The sequence below is a fragment of the Heloderma suspectum genome, chromosome 6 (assembly GCF_057233095.1).
Source record: "Heloderma suspectum isolate Gila_16-S chromosome 6, 16-S_ref, whole genome shotgun sequence".
Taxonomy (NCBI): Eukaryota; Metazoa; Chordata; class Lepidosauria; order Squamata; family Helodermatidae; genus Heloderma; species Heloderma suspectum.
In genome coordinates this window covers 6,155,313-6,175,784 of record NC_139463.1, presented here as the reverse complement: position 1 = coordinate 6,175,784, position 20,472 = coordinate 6,155,313, and the positions used below count along the sequence as shown (strand labels likewise).

The window sequence follows — 20,472 nt, the reverse complement described above, 5'->3', positions numbered from 1 at the left end:
TACTTTAACAGGGTGCCAGATTGATAGTACTGCATTCTGTTTTGTGTTCCAAACACAGAATCAAGCTTATATGAGGGTCTAATTCTCTTATAGCAGAAGCTGGTTGTACACCAGACCAAAAATCCACTGGCTGATTAAATATTTACATCCTTGCCAGAAAACTGCAGAGAGCAGTCAGAGAACATACTCCCCCCCCCCCCCGATATTGCATGGCACCTTTCTCAGATATAAGTCAGTAGATGACAGGTACTCTGGCCATTGTAACCTCCCAACAGTTCAGTCATTTCCTCCCAAAGACCTAATGTTAGAGTACCATGGGGCCTTTTGGGGTTTAGTAACCTTAGGCTTAGAGAGTGACCTGGCCAAGGCAGTATACAGCCAAGTGAGATACAACACTGCATGTGTCACTTGAAGTTGTGTCTTTTTCAAATAGTCAGTAGCTACTGTGTGTGTGTGTGTGTGTGTGTGTGTGTGTTTGGGGCCACAGGTTAGGTTTAAAAAACCCTTTTTCCTCCTCCACTGCTGTCCTGATGAAAACCATCCCCACCCCATGATAGCTATTAGCCCCAGGATGGAAGCTCCCATTGGCTTCCATCCCAGGGCAAATAGCAGTTGTGGGGTGGGAGCGATTTTTGATAGGACAATGGCAGGGGAGGAAAGGTTAAATCATCCCTTCCTGTGTGCTGCAGACCTGACGAAAATCAGGCCCCCACCAGTGACTATTAAAAACCAAAACCAAGACAGTACTTCAGGTGATGTATTTAATGTCATGTCTACTTTGGCCCTTAGTGAGTCCAGCTCATTTTATTTTGCTAACCTTGATTCATTCTCTCTGTGGCTGACAAACTGCATGTCATACCACCTGCTTGTTTTTCAAAGCGCGGTGTCATTTGTTTATTTATTTGAAGAATTTATATTCTGCCCTTGAATAAAAATATTTTCAGGATGTCTTACAAATGAAACAAATAAACAAGTAGAACAATAAAATACATAGTACAATTCTTAGAATAAAAAAACAGCAAAGTCAAAAGATAGCAGACAAAAGCAGCATAGATAAAATGGTGAGTTACAAGGTCTGGGGGAAAAAAAAAGGTTTCCTGGCAACAAGAAGTCATTGGAGGAGGTACCAGGAGAACCTGTCTGGGCTCATAACCCCACTGGATTGGGGCCTTGTGCTAGAAGATGAGTACCGTGATGAATATAGCCTCAGTCCCTTATTTGCATGAGCCATTGCCATGCATAGTGTACTTGGCTTCCCTTTCAAAGTGGCGTGAGTGTGGCACTGTGCCACGGTCGCCTCCAGTCCAGTCCCTGTTTTGTAAGGTTTTTCCAAGCAATGGTGCCATATGGGGGGCTCATGGTGGAACTGGCGATTAGTACTTCGGATGATTTTATTACCCCTTCCCAGTACCACTTCTGTTGACAGCAAATTTGCCTCCCAGACAGGCCAGAGTAGTCTCTCTCCTGTGAGCTCATTTATTATGACTTCTACAGCTGAATAAAAGGTTACATTGTCTGCTGTAACTTAGCCGCAGAATAAGCTCTCCAGAGCAGCTGGCAACATCCGCTGCTTTGGTCAGGCAAAATGTTTCCTTGCCTCTGGTCTGTGGGGTGGAAGCACTGTTGGAGCACTAGGTCTAACTTCAGGGATGCAGCGCATTGTTCAAATGCATTTGATCCCTATGGTTCACAAAGGCAGTGCGCATTGATCCGTGTGCCTGATTGGGACCACTGCAGAATCACCAAGGAGTGCGTGCGTGCGTGTGTGTGTGTGTGTGTAGGCACCATGGCTCAGTGATAGAACACACATTAAAATTAATGCATTTGAACCCAGGGGAGATTTATAGGCTGAGGGACATATGCTTGCTCCCTCCTCCCTTCTGTGGAGCAGCCTCCTCAGGGAAATGGAGTAGACAGACCCCTCCCTAAGGGGGTTATAGGGGTACAGCATGGCAGGGGCCATGCATAGGGGTGCCAGTGGGGATGACTTCACTCAGACGTGGCAGAGATAATGTGTCCAACTCTGACAGCTGTGACAATTTGCTTGAAGGCTTCTCTGTATCAAACTGTAGGTTATTCCAACCCATATGAAGCCGGGTCAGTTCGCTAGTTAATAATAAAAGTCATAGCTTCTGACTCCAGGGTCTCCTCATTTATCAGTAGGACCAAACCTCATTAATGCTCAGTGAAAACTCACTAATCCTGGTGGAACAGCAGATGCAAAACCTGTGGAAATATCTGAACAGCTGCCATAATCAATGGCTCCAACAAACAAATCTTTCAGGAGACAGTTGGAACTTGCACATGCCTTTCAAAACATGTGGTTTTTCTCACCCGATGTCCTCAGAGCTGGCATAGCAGGGTGAAGCCAGACAGTCGCAGGAGAAGGGCACAGTCCTGTAGGAAGTTCTTCTGCCAAGTCTCACTCAAATGAACAGGGGTCTCCCATTCATTTCAAAGCTGCTTGTGTAGGAGAACTTCCTGTTGGATCTTGCCCCCAAATGGTAAAAAGCAAGAAATTTTATCTTCAAACTGTCTCGTTTATCTCTACTTCAGTTTTCTGCCTACCAAGCAATGTGTATATTTCATTTCATGATTGAGATAGCTTTTGATTAACCGCTGGATTTTATGTTTTCAGAAAGGGGGATCAACCGTTGTTCGTTCTTCCCAGCAAGCTTTCAGAGGGTCCCAGGTGCAAACTGAAAGCATCTCTGTACCTGGTACAACTTAATTTGAATGTCTGCAGCCTCCTCCTGCTTTCCATCTTAAGACTGTAATCAAATGCAGACTCCATGGCTTAAACATCAGCCACTCCCCCACCCCCATCTTTTGTTGTTGTTGTTGTTGTTATTGTTATTGTTGCTTTGTTTACCATGTTGCCTTATGAAGGGTTCTGAAGAACTTCAAAGCTTGCACAGTACTTTGTGACCTTTGAATTGGCCTAATAAATGTATTAGGGCTATAAGGAAACATTCTTTTGGAATTTGCTTTTGGCCCGCATAGCTACCTTTGCTTTTGATGTCACATTTACATAAGAACAATGATATAATTCTCATCCTCAGGTGTCAGCTTGCACAAAATGTGCTTCATGTCTAGAGTGCAATTTGACTCACCTTTTTTTTAACCTGAAAAAGAGCTCTATGTGAAGCTCAAAAGCTCATCCACCAAGAGGTGTTGGTTTGATAAGCAGCTTGATCTAGTGCTTCTGTTTCATAAGTAAATAGTGCACAGAAGGGGTTAAATCCTGTATGTACCTCCGTCATCACATTGCTATCAATATTATTCAGTAGGATTATCTCAGTCTTTGTAGATTGGAAGGTTGGTTTATCCCCCCCCCCCCCCCCGGTACTTCTGATGTAGGGCAGGGGCAGTCTAAGCAAACTCTCTGCTGTGAAAATGTCAGCATCTGGATTTGAGAATTTATTGAAAAATAGAACATTTTAAAATGGTAAACCACCAGATTTGTTAAGAACTTGAAGACACTTAAATATCTGCCACCGTGTTACACAGTTCATTGTAAGAAAGCATTCAATTTGGCTTCACTACATACCCACCCCCACCATTATCCTAAGTTATTGGATGCTTCAGAAGAGGAACTTTGACATTCTGCATTGTTAATGCCCAGATATTGGTTCTGTGGGCATTTTTACTATGCAGCAGTAGGCAAACCTTTTGTAATACAATCTGGGGTTTGGGGGCTGGGTGGGTTGGTGGGTAGGTGGGCAGAGCGGATGGGTGGGCAGAGAGAGCAGCATCTAGGCATCATAACTGCAGAGACTGGGAACATTCTTTTCTGTCTCCTGAGGCTACGGGGCTCATGCTTATTGCATGAGAAAAGGTTGTGTATAAATCTTAATCCTGGATGCATTGAGACAACAATTGTTTTTATCTTAAATGTTTTAAGAATAATGAAATTGGGACTTGATGGCTTTTTATGAAGACCACACAGCATTCATTCATTCATTCATTCATTCATTCATATTCTGTCGCTATCTTTCTCTTATATATAGATATAATATAATTTAGAATCTTGATTTTTTTGAATTCTTGCTCTCTACCATAACAGTTATGCATGTTGTTCCTGGCCTTTTATGCACTGCACAGCTTAAACTCCAGAAGCGGAGAACTCCAGTTTTCTTTTTCTTTTCTTTTTAAAATCAGGTTTCTAGACCTTGTGGTATCAGAAGAATTGGGCCACTTCTGCTAAAAGATGCAAAAAAAAAAAAAAATTGGCTGGCTGGGACATGGAATTTCACTACTCTAGCTTGTGCTCTCTCCCTTCTCTTAGCCTCATTTCCTGTCATTCTGTGTCTCCTATGTTCTTACATGATTTTTGTCTTACCCCATCTTCATGCTAGGTCATGTTTTTTAAAATCCCCAAATTTATAAAAGAAAAAAAAAAAAGATTGTGACAATGAGAATGAACAGTCAAAGTTAAGCCAATATGTGGAAATAGCTTATAATTTGTTTGTGAGTGCCCAGCATAGGACTTTTTTTTTTGAAACAACAACAGTATGTAATTGATACATTGGTTTTTGTTCCAGTTCCTTGTAGTTTCTAATACTTGTGCTGTAATCCTGTGTACACTTATTTGGGAATGAGTCCCACTGAGTTTCTTCTGAGTAACAATACATTGGATTGAACTGGAAGGCAGAAACATTCTTCATTTTAAGTGTGCTATTTTGTTCAGGAATGTACAGCCAACTTCACATGGCGAAATTATTAACTAATGACTTCAATAGTGGTGGGAGGGAATTGTCCCAGGACCATTCTTGCATAATACTGCATCTGGTTTTGTAAACCTAAGCAGTGTTAAATATCCCCATCCCATTTTGTTCAGTGAAAAAGAAGGGGGATGAAGTCATTGGTTGAGACAAGTAAATGTTTGTCTGCATCATCACATTTTCATGCAATCTGTCCCTAAAAATATCAGAAGGAGCTGGTGCTGGCTACATCTCATCACTGTCTCTCAGTTGTTCCAGATCAGTATTCAACCTCATTGGTTTCTTAAAGATACCTACTTTCCCAATTTTATACCCCAGATAGATCACAAGTGGTTCCAGATGGAGTGCTCCTAGTGGTACCACTTAGAAGGCATTGTGCAGCCATTCTGTCTTTTTCTCATTAATGGATTTTCCATTTAGAAAAAAAGATGGAAGAAGTGGTGGGAAAACACGGGAGGGTTACAGGTGGAAAAATTCCACGGATGAGGCAGTGTGAGGGTGCTATAAAAGCCTCATGTGGAAGCACGCATTCTCACAGGGGTATACCATGCTCTTTCTGTATGCTGCATTACATTTCATAGAATCATAGAATAGTAGGGTTGGAAGGGGCCTATAAGACCATCCAGTAAAATCCCCTGCTCAATGCAGGAATTCAAGTCAAAGCATCCCTGACAGATGGCTGTCCAGCCTCGTCTTGAATGCCTCCAGTATGGGAGAGCCCACCACCTCCACACCCATACACTACATTTATTGGTGTATAATGGATGCATAGCTATAATTTTGCAAATTCAGCTCTATTTTTAAAAATCCCAAGTGAAGGAAGGGTGTTGTATGGGAAAAGTGCAGTAAAAATGAGTAGTACAATGTAATGCTGTTGATGCTTACTCAGACGTAAGTCCCACTCTGTTCATTTGGGCTTACTCTTAAGTAAGCATGCATAGCCCCTTCATGGATCACTGCCTTGTTGTGGCGAAGGGGCTTGCGTAATTCAGTGAAGCCATAAGCTATGCTGTGCAGGGCCACCCAAGACGGACAGGTCATGGCGGAGAGTTCTGACAAAATGTGGTCCACTGGAGAAGGAAATGGTAAGCCACTCCGGTATTCTTGCCAAGAAAACCCCATGGAACATATCAAAGGCTAAAAGATATGAGGCCAGAAGATGAGCCCCTCAGGTCAGAAGGTGTCCAATATACTACTGGGGAAGAGCAGAGGTATTTCCAAGTAGCGCCAGAAAGAGTGAAGTGGCTGGGCCAAAGCCAAAAGGACACTCAGCTGTGGATGTGTCTGGTGGTGAAAAGAAAGTCCGATGCTGTAAAGAACAATATTGTTTAGGAACCTGGAATGTAAGGTCAATGAATCAAGGTAAGCTGGAGGTGGTCAAATGTGAGATGGCAAGATTGAACATCGACATCTTGGGAATCAGCAAACAAAAATGGACAAGCATGGGTGAATTTAATTCAGGTAACCATCATATCTACTAGTGTGGGCAAGAATCCCTTAGAAGAAATGGAGTAGCACTCAAGGTCAGTAAAAGGGTGGGAAAAGCAGTACTGGGGTACAATCTCAAAAACGACAGAATGATCTCAGTACGAATCCAAGGCAAACCATTCAACCTCACAGTAATTCAAGTCTATCCCCCAACCACTGAGGCCGAAGAAGCGGAGGTTGATCGGTTCTATGAAGACCTACAACACCTTCTAGAACTAACACCAAAAAATATGTCCTTTTCATCATAGGGGATTGGAATGTTAAAGTGGGAAGTCAAGAAATAACCAGGATAACAGGCTAGCATGGCCTTGGTGTACAAAATGTGGCAGGACAAAGGCTAATAGAGTTTTGCCAAGAGAACACGCTGATCATAGCAAACACTCTCTTCCAACATCACAAGAGGCGACTCTACACATGGACATCACCAGATGGTCAATTTCGAAATCGGATTGATTATGTCCTTTGCAGCCAAAGATGGAGAAGCTCTATACAGTCAGTCAAAACAAGACCTGGAGCTGACTGTGGCTCAGATCATGAGCTTCTTGTTGCAAAATTTTGGCTGAAATGGAAGAACGTAGGGAAAACCACTAAACCATACAGGTATGACCTAAATCCTATCCCTTATGAATATACAGTGGAGGTGAGGAATAGATTTCAGGGATTAGACCTGATAGACAGAGTGCCTGAGGAACTATGGATGGAAGTCCGTAACATTGTTCAGGAGGCAGCAACTCAATCCATCCCAAAGAAAAAGAAATGCAAGAAAGCAAAGTGGCTGTCTGATGAGGCTTTATAAGTAGCTGAGGAAAGAAGGGAAGCGAAAAGCAAGGGAGAAAGGGGAAGATATATCCAACTGAATGCAGAGTTCCAGAGAATTGCAAGGAGAGACAAGAAGGCCTTCTTAAATGAACAATGCAAAGAAATCGAGGAAAACAATAGAATGGGAAAGACTAGAGATCTTTTCAAGAAAATCGGAGGTCTCAAGGGAACGTTTTGTGCAAAGACGGGCATGATAAAGGACAAAGAAGACAGGGACCTAACAGAAGCAGATGAGATTAAGACGAGTTGGAAAAAATACACAGAAGAACTATACAGGAAAGATCTTAATGTCCCTGATAGCCATGATAGTGCGGTCACTGAACTTGAGCCAGACATCCTAGAGAGTGAAGTGAAGTGGGCCTTAGGAAGCATTAGTAATAACAAAGCTAGTGGAGATGACAGTATTCCAGCTGAGCTATTTAAAATCCTAAAAGATGATGCTGTTAAAGTGCTGCACTCAATATGCCAACACATTTGGAACAATCAACAGTGGCCACAAGACTGGAAAAGGTCAGTTTACATTCCAATTCCAAAGAAGGGCAATGCCAAAGAGTGTTCAAACTTCCGTACAATTGCGCTCATTTCACATGCCAGGAAGGTGATGCTCAAAATCCTACAAGCTAGGCTTCAGCAGTATGTGAACCGAGAACTACCGGAAGTACAAGCGGGGTTTCGAAGAGGCAGAGGAACTAGAGATCAAATCGCCAACATTCGCTGGATCATGGAGAAAGCAAGAGAATTCCAGAAAAACGTCTATTTCTGCTTCACTGACTATGCTAAAGCCTTTGATTGTGTGGATCACAACAAACTGTGGCAAATTCTTAAAGAGATGGGAGTACCAGACCACCTTACCTGTCTCCTGAGAAACCTGTACGAGGGTCAAGAAGCAACAGTAAGAACCAGACATGGAACAACCGATTGGTTCAAAATTGGGAAAGGAGTACGACAAGGCTTCATATTGTCGCTCTGCTTATTTAACTTATATGCAGAGTACATCATGAGAAACGCCGTGTTGGATGAATCACAGGTCGGAATTAAGATTGCCTGGAGAATTATCAATAACCTCCGATATGCAGACGATACCACCCTAATGGCAGAAAGTGAAGAGGATCTAAAGAGCCTCTTGCTGAGGGTATAAGTGGAGAGTGCAAAAGCTGGTTTGAAACTCAACATTAAAAAAACTAAGATCATGGCATCTGGCCCCATCATTTCCTGGCATATAGAAGGGGAAGAAATGGAAGCAGTGACAGATTTTATTTTCTTGGGCTCCAAGATCACCGCAGACGGTGACTGTAGCCATGAAATTAAAAGACGCTTGCTCCTTGGGAGGAAAGCTATGGCAAACCTAGACAGCATAGTAAGAAGCAGAGACATCACCTTGCCGACAAAGGCCCGTCTAATCAAAGCTATGGTTTTCCCAGTAGTAATGTATTGCTGTGAGAGCTAGACTATAAGGAAGGCTGAGTGTTGAAGAATTGATGCTTTCGAACTGTGGTGCTGGAGAAGACTCTTACGCATCCCCTGGACTGCAAGGAGGTCCAATCAGTCCATCCTAAAGGAAATCAACCCTGACTACTCATTGGAAGGACAGATACTGAAGCTGAAGCTCAAATATTTTGGCCATCTAAGGCGAAGAGAAAACTCCCTGGAAAAGACCCTGATGCTGGGAAAGATTGAAGGCAAAAGGAGAAGGGGACGGCAGAGGATGAGATGGCTAGATAGCATCACCGATGCAATGAATATGGACTTGAGCACACTCCGGGAGAGAGCGGAGGACAGGAAGGCCTGGCATGCTATGGTCCATGGGGTCACGAAGAGTCGGACATGATTTAACGACTGAACCACAAGCATGCATAGGGATCAGTTCAGTAACATGAAAGGCAACTTGACAAGGATGCTGATGTGGTCAAACTTATTTCCCCCCTATCCCCACCCCAGCCACTCTGTGCTGTAATTATTGATTGTAATGACCAAGTCAGGAAGAATGTTTTTAACTATATTTAGCTTCCTTTAGTTGTTAGATACAGTGTACCCTAACATTGAAGGTAAAGGTGTCCCCAACCAGTCGTGTCCGACTCTAGGTGCGGTGCTCATCCCCGTTTCTAAGCCGAAGAGCCAGCGCTGTCCGAAGACGCTTCCGTGGTCATGTGGCCGGCATGACTGAACACCGAGGTGCACGGAACGCTGTTACCTTTCCCGCCGAGGCGGTACCTATTTATCTACTTGCAATTTCTTGCTTTCGAACTGCTAGGTTGGCAGAAGCTGGGACTGAAGACGGGAGCTCACTCCGTCACGCAGCACTCGGGTCTCGAACTGCTGACCTGCCGACCTTCCAGTCTGCAGTTCAGCGTCTTAACCACTAAGCCACCGCGGTCCCACTGAAGAGATGGCTATAAATCAGGTAGTGTGGTTTGTTGCATCTGCACTGGCAGTGGGTTCCAGCTTTTTGCAAAGTTTATCCGCACAGTTTCAAAGTTGGGAGTCATTTTAGCCTGACTTCTTTTTCGAATACATTCCATTCTTAGCTGAGCCAGGTTTGACCCCCCACCCCCACTCCTTCCTCTGTCTAAGTCTAATTGCTTACAGTCTGCTCAATGTCAGATGGAGGGGCCAGCGTCTGGAAATAGGTTTCAGATGTTTTTCCTGTCCAGTTCCTGGGCCTGCATCGGGTAAGCTGGAGTGTTTCTATAGGAACAGAGCAATGTGACATCGCGCTTGCTGCTCCCCCAGTGGCTCCCTCCCGAGCATGCCCAGTACGAGTCTTGACTTTGGCTCAAATATACTGTTTGCAGTAACGGGCTGCACATATGGGACTATGAACGAGGTCCCCCATGAGCAGCAAGTCTTTGTCTTTAGGAGGAGGAGGAGGAGAAGGAGGAGGAGGAGGTCGTGCCCCAGGCTGGAGGATTTGCTCTGTATGCTCGGAGAACTCAGCCCTTTGGGTGGGCTTTGGAAGAATGCTTGCCTGTTTGGCCCGGGGAAATTTATTGGATATTCTGCATGAGGGCTTCACAGAGGTAAATAAAACAGTCTTTTTTCCTCTGTTGCATCTCTCGCAAAGCCAAAGTCCTCTGTGTTTGAAACAGGAAAGAGAGTCAGACCTCGGCATGAGCGGAAGAGAGAGTTGAGGGACTGGGGTGAAAGCACTGGGCAGCCTCACTGATGCTTTGCGGAGCATCGTTGGTTTTGGAGAGTTTCTGTAAGTGATTCCTAGCTAGCTGTTTATGCACCAAGGTGCAGCAGTAACCTTTGCTGTCCAGTTCAGCAGTAATGTAAAGTGCAGTAATGTAAAGTGCAGCCCTGTGGAGTTGGCAGGTTCTTACCACTCTTGATTAGTGTTTGAAATGCTCCTGGTAATGCTGTAAAGTCTATAAAGTCTATTTTATGGGCATCTAGGGCCCTTGAGTAGGAGCTTCTGTGTTCGTTGCTTTTATTTATCTTCCATCTTGTTTTAACCAATTGGAGACTTTGAAATCAGCACACCAAGGAAAAATACTCAGAACAATTCTTTCAGCTTCTGCAGGCACAGTTAGGCAAGTTAAACCTTTTAGTAGGGGGAGGAGATTCCTGTCTGACTCTGGGTTGATGGTGAAGGGGGCCACCTCCTAGCTCATATTCCAAGCAATTAAGTGAAATAAGTTCAGTCCTCTCTACTTGCCTTTACCAAGGAATGCCATTGGTGATGGTACAGCTAAGTCACTGCTGTTAGGGAAAGGCTTCCTGTGTATGCAAGCCCAGAAGGGAGGAGACCAACGTGAGACTTATTCTCCTTATACTCCACGATCAGGATTAGCAGTTGTTTCCTTCCTCACCTGATGGAAGTCGCATTGCATTGCTTACCTAACCTGACATCTTGTTTGGTTGCTTGTGGTCCCACTTTTGTCTGTTGCCAGCCTCTGCTTCTCATGAATGTTTAGGTCGTCTTTCTTAATTAGAAACACAGATCTCTTTTGAGCACAGCCAGAAAGTGAGGCTGGGAATTGCACAAGGACAACCTCAAACTTTAAGGACCTGGATGGGGACCTTTCTCTCTCTGTAGTTTTCTCTCAGTGCTGCTTTCCCTTTTCATTCTGAGTAGCCTTCTACCATTTATGGGTGTTATGTTGGCAGGCTGCCCTTTAGTTTCTCCTTCTTCCTATCTTCTGGGGTACTGAGGGAAGAGGCAGAGCAGTCCTGAAGGATACTTCCTGATCTGTGCCCAGGATTTGTTGTTCATTGTTTATAGTAGCAAACAGTGGAACTTACTTCCAAGTAAATATGCATATGAGTGGGCTTCAAACATGACTTGCCTGAGGCTAGCCAGAGTTCACTGTAGACAAATAGCCAAGTCTTCTGCCAATTACATTTAAATCTGCATGTGACAGTCTTGCAAATAAGTCCATCAAAGTTATTAGCCCACAAAACTTCTAGTCTGTCTCCCCACACATGCCTGTGTGGCCCAAAAGGCGTGTGTGTGTGTGTGTGTGTGTGTGTGTGTGTGCGCGTAACCCAACTATTATAAAGTTTTCCTGCCTGATTGCCTGAAGGCAGTTCTTACCACTTACCACATTCCACCCTAGTCTACACATTTTTCCAGTGACAGTATGTTGTTGCTGGACTGTCAGGAGCATTCCCCCAGTTGCAAGTGCTACTATCAGGAAAGATATTTGGGTCCCCTGCAGCAAGTGAGGAACAACAGTTGTTGATTATCTGGAGTTGCCCCAGCCAGGTCATGACTGAGTTAGGAATTAAACTTTAGGTCTTTGGGATCTCAGTCTAATGCTTTGTCTACTGCACCACTTTGCCTTTCCTATCACTACTTCAGCCACTATGAGGTGTGGGAGCACATTATGACTTCTTATACATCTACTCCATTACCATCTTATTACTACTTTGAGAAACTGCCAAATAGGGTGGTAAGATAATCTTAGCCTTATTTTTTAATATCTGAAATAGGCCATGTTCTCAACTTCCACTTAACAGCAGAAATCTCTATAACCTTCTGAGCATGTTTCATGGTGCTGATTTTGACCCGCAAAGCCCTAAATATCATCATGAGCTTCATAAGACTACCTCCATTATATGCCCTCACAATGTACAAAATCAGTCCAGAGTATCCTCTTAAGTAGACCATCAAAAACCCCCACTTAAAAATAAGGGAACATAGCTGTTCTTGGTGGCTGTTCACCAGCTATAGAATTTCTTCCTTTGATTAGCCTTAGTTAGACTGAACATATTCTGAATGTGATGTAACACTTTCCTATTGGGTCTGTAGTGGCTGGGGATAAAGGGTTTTTTGCAATATATTTTTAAGTGAAGCTTTTAACAACTATATTAATATTGTCGATATATGTATAATTATAAGCATTTAAAGAAGATTTCAGAAAGGTGGGCTATCTTAATAAATACAAGGGCAGCTGGAAAGACTAAACAGAGCAGATTTGGGCTTGGGTTTAGGGCAAAACTAGACAAGATGATGGAGATCTATGTGCATACAATTTTTTCCTAATGAGATAAGCAGCCATTTTTGCTGGGAAAACAATGTGGGGAGAAGGGATTAAGTCCTTCCTTCAGCACCATCGCATGACTAGCTTCAGTTTGGCAACTTAAAGCTAAAAGGAACTTAATATGATAGAATGCTACCATTGTTGGTCCTCAGGCATAAGGAGCAAAGCTGCTTGGCTATTGGTATCACACTTGCAGTTTGGAGAAGCTAGGAGCTGTGATTTGTAATCACGTGCTTTGATCTACTAGGAAAAAAAGGGAGGTGAACTCTAGGTGCACAGGAAAAGGTTTATTAGGCCCAATATATTTTGTAATAAATCCTTCAGGGACACTATAGACATAAATAATATAAAACCATGATAGACATATAAACAAAAACTTCTAATCAGAAGAGAATCCTGTAATTGGGAGGTTTTTGAATTATAATCCTTTAAATTGGAACAGTTCCACCTGAGCTGTAGGAATTGCCTGAAAGGTAAATTGTGTCTAATATGATGTGGATATGAACTACCACATCTTGAAGATATGTTCCTATCCATGGGTTTCCTGTATATAGTAGTACTTAAATATACTCCTTCCTTAATAACCAAAAGATCCAAAAAAATCATACTGATGTCATCATTTTGTTGTTGTTCAGTCGTTCAATCGTGTCCGACTCTTCGTGACTCCATGGACCATAGCACGCCAGGCCTTCCTGTCCTGCGCACTCTCCCGGAGTGTGCTCAGGTTCATATTCATTGCATCGGTGATGCTATCTAGCCATCTCATCCTCTGCCGTCCCCTTCTCCTTTTGCCTTCAGTCTTTCCCAGCATCAGGGTCTTTTCCAGAGAGTTTTCTCTTCGCATTAGGTGGCCAAAATATTTGAGCTTCAGCTTCAGTATCTGTCCTTCCAATGAGCACTCAGGGTTGATTTCCTTTAGGATGGACTGATTGGACCTCCTTGCAGTCCAGGGGATGCGTAAGAGTCTTCTCCAGCACCACAGTTCAAAAGCATCAATTCTTCGGCGCTCAGCCTTCCTTATAGTCCAGCTCTCACAGCCATACATTACTACTGGGAAAACCATAGCTTTGATTAGACGGACCTTTGTTGGCAAGGTGATGTCTCTGCTTCTTACTATGCTGTCTAGGTTTGCCATAGCTTTCCTCCCAAGGAGCAAGCGTCTTTTAATTTCATGGCTACAGTCACCGTCTGCGGTGATCTTGGAGCCCAAGAAAATAAAATCTGTCACTGCTTCCATTTCTTCCCCTCCAAATGCCAGGAAGTGATAGGGCCAGATGCCATGATCTTCGTTTTTTTAATGTTGAGTTTCAAACCAGCTTTTGCACTCTCCTCTTTCACCCTCAACAAGAGGCTCTTTAGATCCTCTTCACTTTCTGCCATTAGGGTGGTATCGTCGGCATATCGGAGGTTGTTGATAATTCTCCCGGCAATCTTAATTCCGACCTGTGATTCATCCAACCCGGCATTTCTCATGATGTACTCTGCATATAAGTTAAATAAGCAGGGTGACAATATGCAGCCTTGTCGTACTCCTTTCCCAATTTTGAACCACTCGGTTGTTCCATGTCCGGTTCTTACTGTTGCTTCTTGACCCTCATACAGGTTTCTCAGGAGACAGGTAAGGTGGTCTGGTACTCCCATCACTTTAAGAATTTGCCACAGTTTGTTGTGATCCACACAAAGGCTTTAGCGTAGTCAATGAAGCAGAAATAGACGTTTTTCTGGAATTCTCTTGCTTTCTCCATGATCCAGCGAATGTTGGCGATTTGATCTCTAGTTCCTCTGCCTCTTCGAAACCCAGCTTGTACTTCCGGTAGTTCTCGGTTCGCATACTGCTGAAGCCTAGCTTGTAGGATTTTGAGCATCACCTTCCTGGCATGTGAAATGAGCGCAATTGTGCGGTAGTTTGAACACTCTTTGGCGTTGCCCTTCTTTGGAATTGGAAAGTAAACTGACCTTTTCCAGTCTTGTGGCCATTGCTGAGTGTTCCAAATTTGTTGGCATATTGAGTGCAGCACTTTAACAGCATCATCTTTTAGGATCTTAAATAGCTCAGCTGGAATACTGTCATCTCCACTAGCTTTGTTGTTACTAATGCTTCCTAAGGCCCACTTGACTTCACTCTCGAGGATGTCTGGCTCAAGTTCAGTGACCGCACTATCATGGCTATCAACGACATTACTATCATGGCTATCAAGGACATTAAGATCTTTCCTGTATAGTTCTTCTGTGTATTCTTTCCACCTCTTCTTAATCTCATCTGCTTCTGTGAGGTCCCTGCCTTCTTTGTCCTTTATCATGCCCGTCTTTGCACAAAACGTTCCCTTGAGATCTCCAATTTTCTTGAAGAGATCTCTAGTCTTTCCCATTCTGTTGTTTTCCTCCATTTCCTTGCATTGTTCATTTAAGAAGGCCTTCTTGTCTCTCCTTGCTATTCTCTGGAACTCTGCATTCAGTTGGATATATCTTCCCCTTTCTCCCTTGCTTTTTGCTTCCCTTCTTTCCTCAGCTACTTGTAAAGCCTCATCAGACAGCCACTTTGCTTTCTTGCATTTCTTTTTCTTTGGGATGGATTGAGTTGCTGCCTCCTGAACAATGTTACGGACCTCCGTCCATAGTTCCTCAGGCACTCTGTCTATCAGGTCTAATCCCTGAAATCTATTCCTCACCTCCACTGTATATTCATCAGGGATATGATTGAGGTCATACCTGAATGGTTTAGTGGTTTTCCCTGCGTTCTTCAATTTCAACCGAAATTTTGGAATAAGCAGCTCATGATCTGAGCCACAGTCAGCTCCAGGTCTTGTTTTGACTGACTGTATGGAGCTTCTCCATCTTTGGCTGCAAAGTACATAATCAATCTGATTTCGATATTGACCATCTGGTGATGTCCATGTGTAGAGTCGTCTCTTGTGCTGTTGGAAAAGAGTGTTTGCTATGATCAGCGTGTTCTCTTGGCAAAACTCTATTAGCTTTTGTCCTGCTTCATTTTGTACACCAAGGCCATGCCTGCCTGTTATCCCGGTGATTTCTTGACTTCCTACTTTAGCATTCCAGTCCCCTATGATGAAGAGGACATCTTTTTTTGGTGTTAGTTCTAGAAGGTGTTGTAGGTCTTCATAGAACCGATCAACCTCCGCTTCTTCGGCCTCAGTGGTTGGGGCATAGACTTGAATTACTGTGATGTTGAATGGTTTGCCTTGGATTCGTACTGAGATCGTTCTATCATTTTTGAGATTGTACCCCGGTACTGCTTTTCCCACCCTTTTGTTGACTATGAGTGCTACTCCATTTCTTCTAAGGGATTCTTGGCCACAATAGTAGATATGATGGTCACCTGAATTAAATTCGCCCATTCCTGTCCATTTTAGTTTGCTGATTCCCAAGATGTCGATGTTCAATCTTGCCATCTCATGTTTGACCACCTCCAGCTTACCTTGATTCATTGATCTAACATTCCAGGTTCCTAAACAATATTGTTCTTTACAGCATCGGATTTTCTTTTCACCACCAGACACATCCACAGCTGAGTGTCCTTTTGGCTTTGGCCCAGCTGCTTCACTCTTTCTGGCGCTACTTGGAAATACCCTCTGCTCTTCCCCAGTAGTATATTGGACCCCTTCCGACCTGAGGGGCTCATCTTCCGGCGTCATCTCTTTTAGCCTTGTGATACGTTCCATGGGGTTTTCTTGGCAAGAATAGTGGAGTGGGTTGCCATTTCCTTCTCCAGTGGACCACATTTTGTCAGAACTCTCTGCCATGACCTGTCCGTCTTGGGTGGCCCTGCACGGCATAGCTTATGGCTTCACTGAGTTACGCAAGCCCCTTCGCCACAACAAGGCAGTGATCCATGAAGGGGGATGTCATCATACCATACCTGAAAATGTACCTTCATATCCCTGGAACTGACCCATTAGAAAAGCAACAGCTTAAACCTTAAATGTTCCTTGTCTCAAATACATCATCAGTATTATGCCACCACACATGCAACAATTGCAAAAATGGATTGTAAGATAAAGAGAAAATGTGTTTGCTCTCATGTAAAGCTATCTCTGGATCCATGGTTGGTCCCATAGCAACACCCTTGATTTGCCAAGACTATCATTAAAAGGAAAACAATTCTTGTGTAATGCAATGTCAGACAAACAGGAGATAAAAGTGTGTGTGTGTGTGTGTGCGCGCATGTGCATGCACGTTTTCTATTCCAAGTTTTTTCAACAATCAGCAAAACCTCCACCTGTGGGGTGCTTGTGTGGAGTGATTTCACAAGGTAATCAGGATGTCACCCTAATGTATGGTGACAACTTGTCAGAATCATGTATATAAGAATGAATAGTTGCGTAATTTGGTTTATTTTATATTTTGTAATCCACTTGCTTAGATGCATTTTTGTATTTTGATTTCCTGTGTATATGTATATTTTACTATTTCAGTGGGAATTTTCTAAATGATAAACAATTTGCTTGACCTTTTCCTGGTGGTTGTTGATATTATGAGAGTGCTCAAAGTTTTACCATATTTTGTTCATATGTGTATCAGCTACCCTGAAGAAGGAGTTACCCTGCAATGTGTCAGGCCCAATAAACCTTTTCCTGTGCACCTAGAGTTCTCCTCTGTTTCTATTCCTGTGATTGATGCCTTCCCATTTGGTGTTCTTCCTTTGATCCATTAGCCATACTCCTTCCACTTTACCTTCTTAAGGGGGTTTATTCTTGAGCCCACCTAGTTTTGAAACAGTTGCAGTCCCCCAGGTGGGTGTGCCATCACAATGCCTGATGCTGATACAGGATGCTTGCTGGGAGAGAGAACCTTTCAGGGCATGATTGGAGCAGGAGTGGGAAAGTGGCCCAGTACCAGGGCCATATAAAAATGCATCAAGAGTGGAAGGATTTTAGCATTAATAGCATATTTTAGTCATATGCACTTAGGAAATTTCAAATGCTGTTTTCATAAGCATGACAAGTGCTTAACCGCGGTTGATGGACCTGTTGCATGAAGCCTGCAAAAGCTGTCAGTTTTGGCTGTCAAATGTGAAGAAGTTCTGAGGTCTGGCTTTGAATAATCATGATAGTAGAGGCTTAGATATAGTGCAAAACAATGAGTTTGGGCTTCTTTTTAACATTCATTTCCTTATTTTGGCTCCTTTAGCAGTTTTTGTCACTGTATGTTAAATATATTTATACAACCCTGAAGGCTAAAAACTTACTGTTTAATCAGAAGACATGTCAATATTCATGAATGAAAAAGTGCATAAATACAAATACACAGGAGATATCTGTGTGTGTGCATACACAGGAGAACATATGGCTTCCAAGTAATCCCCATCTCGTTTCTACATTCATTTAAACCAAAATACACTTGTGGCTTCAGGAAGATTTGGCAATGCACCTTTGTTGGTGGTGGCCATAACACAGTGTGATAGAGCACCTGCTTTGCATGCAGAAGGTCCCAGGTTCGATCCCCGGCTTCTCCAGGTAGGGCAAGGAAAGAATCCTGCCTGAAACCCTCGAGAGCTGCTGCCAGTCAGTGTTGACAGCACTGGGCTAGATGGACCAGTGGTCTGACTCAGTATAAGGCAGCTTCTTATGTTTCTATGTTCCACTGTTAGTCTGTGGTTGGCACTTGGGAATCTGGATTTGTCAGATGGGACTAGATAGATTCCCTTTGCAGCCTCTCCTACCAGCCCAGTTTCATTAACCCACAAGAAGGGTCATGAGACTGAGACTGAAAGAGAAAGAGGTCTTTGTCACCTGATAGGAGGAGGGTCTGTTCTGTACCTATCAAAACATGTTTTCTCAAACTACATATACCCAAAGAAGGTGAACAAGAAAGAGAAGGTAGGAGCAGCAGCTACCTTTCTTTCTTGCACACTCCATTGCCTTGAAACAGCAGAGCTCAGAGGAGGAAGCGCTGCTGGGGGATTCCTAGCTGCGGATCCCCCCCTTTTAAGCCTCTGCAGCAAGACATGGGAAGGATGGAGTGATGGCTCTTTATTGTTTGATTATCTCTCCTCATCAGCAATAGATATGGATTGGATGCTTTTCCTTCAAAATAAGTGGCAGTGCTTGTGCTTAATTTAATGTGTAGTTTGACTCAGTCACTAGCATAATCCTTGACTTGTGAGGAGCCCTATAAAGCAGGGTCCAGGGTAGCATATGCCCCTTTGATTTTAAGCATCCTTGGGCTAAATGAGCCTTCAGCTGATTTAAATCAGAGCAGTCGCGGTTTAAGAGCTGGAAGGTCCCTTATGGGAATCGCACAGTCCCCAGCCCTTGGCTCATTAGTGGATTATGTTCTGCAGTTAGGGTGCTTTGCGGCTGTTTCTAAAGGATGCCCTCATCACTTGTGGCAGTTTCATAATTCAGCATCTTAGTGGGATTGTGACATGAGAATGCACGGCTGCTGTAAGTGGTAGGTTGCAAGAGAAAAATAAATCCTAGAAAGCAAGACCTTGGCTGTAGTTCTGTATTTGTGATTTAACTGAGAAATTACAGCTCTCAAAAGCAAACAACCCAAGAGCACTGTGAGGAAACTCATTTGGAGGGGCCATGGTTGATAATGTAAGGCTTGAACTGGGTTCTCCTGAGGCTTCCCGTAGTGTCTCAATTTCTGATCTCATCACAGTTTTACCACACTGGAACTCTGTTGTCATTATTATTTCTAGTTCTTTCTTTTGCGGTGTGGTCTGAAATATTTTTTGCCGTATCAAGTGTGCTTGTCACTTGCCCATCTGTTTGCAAAGTACCAAGCAGACGTTTCATCACCCATTAGAAAAACACAGCTGAGATTTTACATACACAGATTTATGTAGTGGGGGTTGGGGTTTTTTCCTTCCCATTGTGGTTATAATAGTGAGCTGTGATCCAGTGCCGTGGGTCCTGGGTTCAAATCTCTTCTCAGCCATGAAGCTCACTGGGTGATCATGAGCCAGTCACCATCCCACTTATCTAACAAGGTTATTATGTTCACTACCTTGACCTCCTTGGAGTAAGGAAGGGATGTGAATGTGATATATAACTAATGATACTACGATCCCCTCACTCTGTAGGTAGTGAGCTCTTCTGGGACAGGAAAAATGACTAAATTGTTAAGCTGTTGATTCCATTTATCACGAGGCTGTGACTTGGCCATACTTGGAAAGAGGGGCAGGGGAATTATTTCCTTCCCCAAAGCACCAGAATGACAAGAGATGTGATTTAGCAGGCATTCAAATGGCCCTTTGATTTCTCCGATGTGATGGAACCAGTTGAGATTTCTGATGAAAGAAGGCCTTGCTTCAAAGTACAGGGAGTAACTAGTTAGAGGAGTTTGGTTGTGAAGCAAAGGGCCTGTTCTTTATGAATCAGGAGGCAGGAATATGGAAATATTTTTTTTGCTTGAACTGATGATGATAACAAAATAATCCTCACCTTCAAAAACTGCCAGGGGGAAAATCTCTGAGGTTTCCTGTGTTGAAAGGGAATGGTGGGATTGGATTTTGTAGTGTAGAAAGTGTATGCAGACCTGATTTTGCTGAGACACAGAGAGCATTTCTGAGCTCCAGCAGTTGTTTTTTTTTTTGGTAGTGGCGGGGAAAGAGGGAGTGAGGGGGATAAAGATTTGTATTGAGGAAAACATGACTCTTGTGCTTTGGAATTTGTCTGTTTTTCTAAAGTGAATGGAGTAAGGTAACTTGTTGGGCTTTATGCAAGAACACCATTCATATTATTTCTTACAGATTCAAGGTGATTATGCTCTAAATTTGACACCTATGCCTCCATTAAACTCATGCATGATTGTCCTTGGAAACAGACTAAAAATCAGGGGGAAATGTTCCAGCTATTTTTAAACCTACAGAACCTGTTGCTAGGCGCTGCTGTGCTCAAGGTGGTGAGGCAACAGAAATAACAGGAAATGGGTATCAATATAGGCTGGGGAGAAAGTCTGAGGTGGATTAGCTTCTCAGACCTCTGGGT

At 43.3% G+C, this 20,472-nt stretch overlaps 1 protein-coding gene across 5 annotated transcripts in view; it reads left to right on the top strand.

The window, feature by feature from the left end:
- DIXDC1 (DIX domain containing 1) overlaps positions 1-20,472 on the top strand; it is a 102,699-nt gene that overhangs the window by 19,917 nt on the left and 62,310 nt on the right. The window contains exon 1 of one of the 5 annotated variants that reach the window (XM_084803486.1): positions 9,833-10,048. The exons of 3 other annotated variants lie outside the window; for them this stretch is intronic. In XM_084803486.1, coding sequence (XP_084659612.1) covers positions 9,863-10,048 — 186 coding nt within the window. In that variant the 5' untranslated portion in view covers positions 9,833-9,862. Of the gene's footprint in view, positions 1-9,832; positions 10,049-20,472 lie in introns of those variants that run through there. One more of the 5 variants, XM_084803484.1, reaches the window with a different exon arrangement.